The sequence below is a fragment of the Magallana gigas genome, chromosome 10, assembly GCF_963853765.1.
Source record: "Magallana gigas chromosome 10, xbMagGiga1.1, whole genome shotgun sequence".
Classification (NCBI taxonomy): Eukaryota; Metazoa; Mollusca; class Bivalvia; order Ostreida; family Ostreidae; genus Magallana; species Magallana gigas.
The window spans coordinates 28,786,693-28,795,058 of record NC_088862.1 but is presented as its reverse complement, the minus strand read 5'-3'; the positions used below and the strand labels follow the sequence as shown (position 1 = coordinate 28,795,058).

Here is an 8,366-nt window from a genome sequence, read left to right as displayed (position 1 = left end):
TTTGAAAAGAATGAGAAAACGCTTTTTCTTAACAGTTTGATTTCTTTGATTGCCTGTTAGATAATATAAGTATAAAATGTATTGTAGAATTGAAAACAAAGAGGAAAAACCTCAAGAAATATGTAATCATATAAAATATGTACTAACTTTTTTCTCTGAGGTCTACAAATCGTTGTCACAAAAGAGTTTTGCAATCCTTTTAAAACGTATTAGAAGCAGTTTATAATTCATATGATAGGTAAATTGATACATAATTTATTTTTATTTTATATATATTTATATATCTTTTCTACATCTATTTTGTTATACAAATAGGTGCCAACAGGTCCACATACCAGGTGTGGTCGCTGTTTTGGGGCATTAGAGTCTTGTAGTTAGTAGATTGTGGCCCTTCATGTTAGCATAGGCTGTACTAAAAGTGAAATATACATGTATGTTTGAACAATTCTGAAACCATTTTTCATTACTTTTTTGTCAATCATATTTTATGGGGTTTTTTCAAATACCTTTTTTTTTACTTATAAGACTTATGTCGAATACTCTGTATGAAAATGTGCATGTCTACTTATATTTAAAGATGCTATACATCTATGTTGAAAAATTATGTAGTAAGTACTTTTGCTATTGTTTTGAGAACAAATGTCAATTAAAAAAAAAATAATAATAATCTAAATAAACACTAAAAATGATATCAAAATTTAAGATGTTTGGGTTTTTAGTACGAAGATTAAGGTTGAATACTGATTTTGTGGACCCCAATACATTTACAAACATATTAACTCACATGTAATGGTATTTCTGGCAATGCCAAAAGCACATTCGTCCATTTCATAAAACCTATATACATGTAGCATTTAGGATCCTGTGACTTTCTGGTAACGAAAATGATAAGTCGTTATACACGATCACTTTCTATGTGTTGAGGAAAAAATATCCTTTCTTTGGCGATAATGATTCCTTATTTTGCTGAGCTTATATCTTTTGAAAATCCAGACTCTGACATATTTTTCACACATGATGCCCATTGGTCAATTTAAAAACTACTTTAACATTTCACCCTTTTTTCTCCAATCCATAATTGCCTAGGATACAAAAATTGGGGTTCTAAGCGTAGAATAATTCATGTTTAGGTACAGGGTTCTCAGACTATAAATATCAATTAGCAAGATTTATTGACTTCAGGTTTTCGATTCCAGCAAGTCAGAAATTCCAGTGTTTGAAAGATACAGCGAATGTGAAATGTTAGTCGACTCTGACGTTTGCACTGAAGGTTTCCGATCTCAGAGGCTTCAGATATGCATATTGAGGTCACGCGTCTTATCAGCTCAATGTTGAAGCAATAGCTGTGAAACTGATGGGAGATGCTGAGAAAACTCTGCAGCGTTATTTCACAATCCATTTTTTGTTCAATTCTTTTGTGATTGTGTCAACTGTCCTTTAAAGCTGAAGTTTATAAAAATAAGTGGTCATTATCAGAAACAATTGGGTTGACAATTGTGAAAACATGTACAGGCTTTATGTGTCTCAGAAAAAGAGAAAATTTCCAGTTTTTGATCATTTTATTATTCCTTAAATCAATTACAACGTGTTACATAATAATTCTGCTGTCAAAAAAGAAAGATAGATACAGGTAGCTAGTGCTAATTGTGTTCCCGATATTGGAAATTTTTTCAACATGTTGTATTGACGTGAAAACATGTTCGAAGCATATGGAATATATTATCTATATTTACTAAAGGGAAAATTCAATAGATATAAAATTGGTCTATTTTGATTGTAACAAAAACATGCTTCTTCAATAACCTCATCTCTTGTGTTGCTTTAAAAATCTACAAAATACGAAATCTTTAGCAGATTTAAAAATTGTGATCAAACAGTTCACTTTAGGAAACCATGTCAAAAATGTCCCGAAGAAATGTTTTAAATTACTGTATACATGTTTATGATTTTAAAATTTATGCGATGAAAAATTCCATGAACTCGGATATTTAATAAATAAGAAAAAAAGTAATGATAGGATATCCGCACGTCAAAATGGCAAAATTTCAACACCGTTTTGCTGCTATTGCGCCTGGTAAGTAAAATAAATTGCTTATGGAGGATGTGCGGCTATGTACATTTGAGGATAAGAATGTAAACATTTCTTGAACTGGCTTGTTTCTGCCCGAAACTGGCCAAAAAAGTTGCCAAAAGAGATGAAAGCAATCGATATGAAGTACTCCATGTCATTTTGTTTGAAAAGTTTGCATACATGAAAAGGACAATGCCTTTTAAATCACTCAGAACGGCTGTCGACTTATTTTGAAGATTTAAAAATCTGAAAAAACTAGAAGGGGGTTCATCGGTGTCCTATCTACGTACAACCAATTGTTGAGAAAGTTTGAGTTTGGCTAATTTAGGTTGTAACTTGAAAAGTTGTAACTTGAGTAGAAGCATTTTTAGGTAGACAGTGTAGATTCAAACTTTTCAAATCAAGTTATATTCTCTTTTGCTTGACTTTTCCAATAATAAGTTACAAAATTGTGTATTAAAATAATAATCAAGACAAAAACCAAAGACATTTAAAACGGCAACACGTTAGCGACATTTACGATACATTAATTTCTTACTCTTAGGCAGCCCAGATTTGAACATCATTTTCTAGGTATATCTACTTTGGACTTAATTTTTCTCCGAAATAGAAGATCAAGAAAACAAAATTATATTCTTATATGTTACATAATCACCTTCTTAAATAGAAAAAATAAAATTATAATAAGTTGCTTATGTGTCTAATGACAAATTAACTTAAATTTAATTTAAGTCTCTAGAAGTTCACGGAAAACAGAAGCTAACGGTTAATTTACCTTTAGATTTTAACAGGAAACAGTTCATTTAAACAATAGACCTGCTCGAAAGATACAGGATTGATATAATTTAATTATTGAATTATACACAGAAATTGGGTACAAACACAATACTTCATATGTGTAAAATTAAAAGTCCCACTATGTCCAATACGTGCTTTAGAACCAGAGAAAGTTACCCATATCTTTTTCTATTGTCAATGTATTTCTCAAATATGGTCATTAAAGGGACTTGGACACGATTTCAGATGAAAATTTTATTTTTGATGTTTATGTATAAAATAGGTTGCTTTTGTATTTTGAATGATTCACCAAAATTTGAATGTTAGAAGTCATGTTGTAAGCGAGATACAAAGGAAAGAAGTTGTTGTTATGTAAACAAAGCTCGAGTCTTATAAACTCGTTTACAAATGCTGTAAACTAAAGAAATTGCCATTTCTTTGTCAAAACAACTTGTGGAAACAAGATAGACTGATTCAATTGGTTCATGAATAGTTTCATTACAACAATCAACAACATTGGATTGAAACTTATACTAATACAACATATATGTGAACATCTACAGGACTCGAGCTTTGTTTACGAAACAAAGAATTCTAACTTCTGTAACTCGCTTGTAACTCGATCTTTGACTTTCTAATTTTGTCAAAGCATTGAAAACATCTACAATAGCATTTCTAGACATAAAAATTGAAAAATAAATCTTGAAAATTTTGAGCTCAAATCGTGTCCAAGTCCCTTTAATGTCTGCTTTGATTTTTAGAAAGTCTGGTGAAAAAATGCACTGCTATAAATTGATAATCATGTTAGTGAAGAGGCGTATTTTTGGCTAATCCAGAAAAAAGAGATTAACATATTTCATCTGATGCTATTGTGAAATATTTACAAAATTATTATTCCTTACAAAAATTAATATTGGAGAATAGATTTTATAGTAGATAATGGTCAAAATAGGCATGCCTTTTTTATGCATAATTTCTAATAAATCTTAATCACATAATTTAGTGAATACTTTTTCAACTTGAATATGAGTTGTGTGGTGTGATTGAATGGTATGCATTGAAAACAAAATATAAGAAATAGTTGATTTCTAAAGAAACCATGCCTTAAAATCTAAGCTAAATTGGATAGTAAAATATAGTTTGTAAACCAGTTTGATTTGTTGTGAATGTAACAATACATCGTCACTGTAGATACTTGTATACTGTCACGGTGTTGGTTTTCCAGTGTCCCACAATAAGATTATTCTCGCCATCCACACACACATTACAGGGAGACCACGCTCCTTCTTGTTGTTTGAGAAGGAGACACAAAAACTGCCCGACCTGGTCCAAAAGATGAACTGTGTTACTGCAAATATCACACACCAGTATGTGACCCAGGCGATCAGTACACACTCCCCGGGGGTAAAACTCTGACCCTTGACCTGTGTAGGAGAACCTGTGTTGTCCGGATTTATTCACCACCACTACAGCCTGTTTGATTAAATCGGATGTACAGATATCACCATTAATGTTTTCTGTGATGTAGTGTGGATAACTATACAATTCCTGTCCTTTGTTGTCCCTCTCTATGTTTTGTATTTCTTTCCCTGTCTTGTTGTATCTGGTGACTTTACCTTTTGCTTCCTTTATCATCCCCACCAGAATGTCCCCATTGATGTGGGAGGAGTGTATGCTGAGTGGCGTCCAGTCTCCCGTTTTAATGAATTCAGTGATGGTTTTATCCGGTGTTATCCTATTGATGACTTTGTTTTGTTTGTCTGCATAGATAAGATCGCCCTCCTGTGTGACTGTTAGGTTCCCTACATATCTTCCACCACTGGTTTTTATATTTTGTAGCTGATTGCCCTGTAGATCTGTGTGGACAATGTGACTACAATTATCACTGACCCAGAGTGAGCTTGATTTGCCTTGTGATATATGGTGTACACTGTCAACACCTGGTACTGTGTACTCCCTAACCTTGGTGACAGAGGAAGACAGTCTTTGTTTCACGCCATATTTCTCTCTTCCCTGTAGCCTTGTATGTTTCAAGTGTTTAGAAGCAGTCTCCATGGCTTTTACTTTTCTGTTTTCTGGTTTAGTCTTAGAAACTGTTATTTTGCCCAGTAGTTTGGCAACCATCTCCTTGCTGTATCGACCAGCTGTAAATACTGGAGGGACTGGTTTGGTGGTCTCTGGTATGGGTCGGATTTTAAAGTATTCAGAAAGTGGGAAAATGATGGCATTATTTTGAAACTGAGTAGAGGACAGGTATCCATAGAACTGATTAACAAGGTCTTTAAGGTAAGATATGTAATCTTCGTATGTTATGTCTTGACTCTGAAGCATCTCCTTTAGTGACTCTTCCATTTTGTTGACTTGTTCTATATTATCTGATGTAACTTCGTCCACCAGTGTTTTGAGAGACTTGGCTTCATCCATCATTGATGATCTTATGCCATCCATGATTGTCTTTATATTTGTGGCATCTAGTTTTATTTCATTTTGCAAATCTTTTGCCATGGGGATGAAGTAAGCTTGAATATTTTGGATTTCTTGACGACACGCTGTAGAATTTTCTGTATAAATGGTCTCCAAGTCGGTAAAGGAATGTCCCTTGTGGACAGGCATTGTAGAACACTTGGAGCATAAAGGCACACTGCATTGGTCACAGAGAATGTCTAGATCCTTAGTGGGATGATCTCTGCATTTCTCTACTGGAAGATGATCTTTGCGGTGCCGGTAAGAGACCAATTCATGGTTCTTGGTTTCTGGACTCTTCTGATGTTCGTCCCTGCATTGTTCACACATAGGTTGGTGACAAGGATTGCAGTAAAACAGACAGTTCTTTTCACAGTCTTTGATGCCACAAACCAAATAGTGCTGAGCTGTGTCAGGTACTTGTGATTTCGAATATGCCATCTAAAAGTATCGATTTTTAATATGTTAAGGTCTAATGAATTATTTTACTCCTTTTGAAAATAAATCAGCTCATTTGACCGTAACTTCAATAAACAAGAGGCCAACGGTCATTTGAATACCATAGCCTATAACAGACTTGTCGAGGATTCTCGTATATTTTCATGTATTAAATTAAGTTTAATTTTAAAGTATAAAAAAAACTTAAGATAATAGAGTGCATGACTAAATATTGAAAAGGTTAAGACTCTGATAGGAAATAATTTTTCCATACCTGTTAACTTTCAAGAAAGGTTTAACGTGTATATTTTTATAGACAAACTTAAGATGGCTAGTTTTTATGTTCTATCACTTTCATTATAATATGTAACAATATGTTTTTATTTTATACATATTTTACACTCCACCCGACCCTATTATAAACATTCACACTATTTGAACATTTTGACCCCACCCTAAAGCCAAAATGTCAACCCCGGGGGCATGAAATTAAAATTTTAGTAGAGGGTTCCCTGGTCTACATAATAATGAATTCAGTTTTACTTATAGATGTTTGGGAGTACAAAATTTTTAAATATAGTATGCAGTATGCTATATGACCATTTTAAACCCCTCCTTTAAACCAAAATCCATATCTGGGGGACATGAAATTTACAATTTTTGTAGAAAGATTCCTATTGTACATGAATTTAGTTTTTCTTACAATTTATGTTCTCCTTACCCAAAAGATGTATCATACTTAATTTTGAAAAGAATTGCTCATTTAATCTTTAAAAGATAAAAAGTGTTCAATTGTTAACACCTGACGCAAGACGACGGACAACAACTTACAAAAACCAATTGCAATAAGTCACCTGAGTGACTCACGGGGTCCTAAATATCTAATCAAATGTTCCAATTCCGGAAATCATCCAAATCTTAATTTTCTTTAAGTATAATTTGGGACTAAATCATACTAAATATACTGAAAGCCTGGTTCTCAAGTTTGCTTATGATTTAGGTATGCAAATATTCACTTTGAAAACAGTGAAGAAATAAAATGGAATCAAACAGCAGTTATAAAGTGGTGTGCTTTCTCTACGTTACTGTACATGTTTATCCTCATTCGTATACGTAAAACTCTGTTCTAAGATTCGCCAGTCAGCACGACTTCAAGTTGTATGGTTATGCCGTAGCGTGTATGTAACCCATTGTTTCGTGAATTTGCAAATGGGTGAAAGTCAAATTATTCGCTAGATAGCGCCGCAGCATCACATCTGCCAAGGATTTATGGGAACGGAGTGGACCAAAAAAAACACTTTGATAGCAAAGTTAGTGATATCATCACGAAAAAAATCTGTAACGTTTCACCAATGATACGTGTTTGTTATTTTAGTCACCCGTGAGCAACACACGTGTGAGACGTGTGTCTAAATAACCTACTGTTTGGGGCGCAAACTGGGTTTGCATAATTATATAAAAAATGAAAATGACGTAAAAATGTCAATGATTCAATTGAGTGTATAAATAAAAGTGATAAGGGATATTATTGACCTATCAGTATGGTCGAAGCGTTTTAAAATCTACCATAAAACGTATCAAGATATACTAAATTAGCCCAGGTCCCGTTTGAATATAATGTTCAACTCATAATATTAAAAAAAAAATGAATCCCTTTTCAATGCAAATTATCATTTGTTGATTCTACTTACTGTTTAACCTGAATGAACCAATGCACAAGTTAAAATATCTCGGGAAGAGCAAATGGAAAGTCAAATTGGCTAATGGTATTCAGCACATCGGCGCGCTCAGCAACAGATTTTGTTTGTAAATACGCTTTTTTTTTAAATATGGCACAGTGTTTCACTCTGTCTGTATAAACCAAACTTCCCGTCGAGGCCTCATGTAGAAAGATTGGTTTCTGAGCAAATGAACTCTGGTGGAACATTGACGGTAGTTGATGCACATAGTGATAAACATCCTGATTTTATTATATTATTATCATTAAGTTTGATGGTGATTTAAAGGCGGCACTTGTTGGCTAGAGAAGAACCCATTTTCAATTAAAAAAAAACAACTATCAGAATCCTTAAGTATATGAGAAAAGAGGTAATCAATTAATGAGAGGTAGGCAAAGCTGATGTAGCACGACCTCTGGTGAGAGAATGGTGATATTTGTGTCGAAAGAACTCATGTTGGGGTGCAAGCAAGGTTTGCATAATCATACGAAATTTAAATGATGTAAAAAATCAATAATTCAATATTCAATTGTACAATTGTTAAAAATTATGTAAATATAAGTGATAGGGATTATTATTCGGTGGTTATTACGGTCGGGGCGCGGACAAATCAAATATCATAAAGCTCATTTCTTAGCTTAATTGAATAAAATGGATGAAATGTTGTCCTTTGTTAGAAACGCTATAATTATTGGATTTTTAATATTATCTTTAGTTCCCAATTTTGAATATAAAGCATTTCTTATCATATCACGAAGAACTTAATTAACTTTAATCATGGCGGGATGTTATCAATTGATTATCATTATATAATTCCGTTAACAACCTTTGGGTGTACAAACATTGATTTTAATCCTTACTAGGTGTTCGTTAATATTTTTTTTTTTAATCTGAACCAA

At 33.1% G+C, this 8,366-nt stretch overlaps 1 protein-coding gene across 1 annotated transcript; it reads right to left on the bottom strand.

Moving 5' to 3' along the window:
* Positions 1-1,549: 1,549 nt before the first annotated feature.
* On the bottom strand, positions 1,550-7,606 carry LOC136272035 (E3 ubiquitin-protein ligase TRIM71-like). Its single transcript, XM_066072733.1, has 2 exons — positions 7,441-7,606; positions 1,550-5,752 (listed from the first exon to the last, which is right to left on the bottom strand). The coding sequence occupies exon 2, from the start codon at positions 5,750-5,752 to the stop codon at positions 4,031-4,033; it is 1,722 nt and encodes a 573-aa protein (XP_065928805.1). The 5' UTR covers positions 7,441-7,606; the 3' UTR covers positions 1,550-4,030.
* Positions 7,607-8,366: the final 760 nt, after the last annotated feature.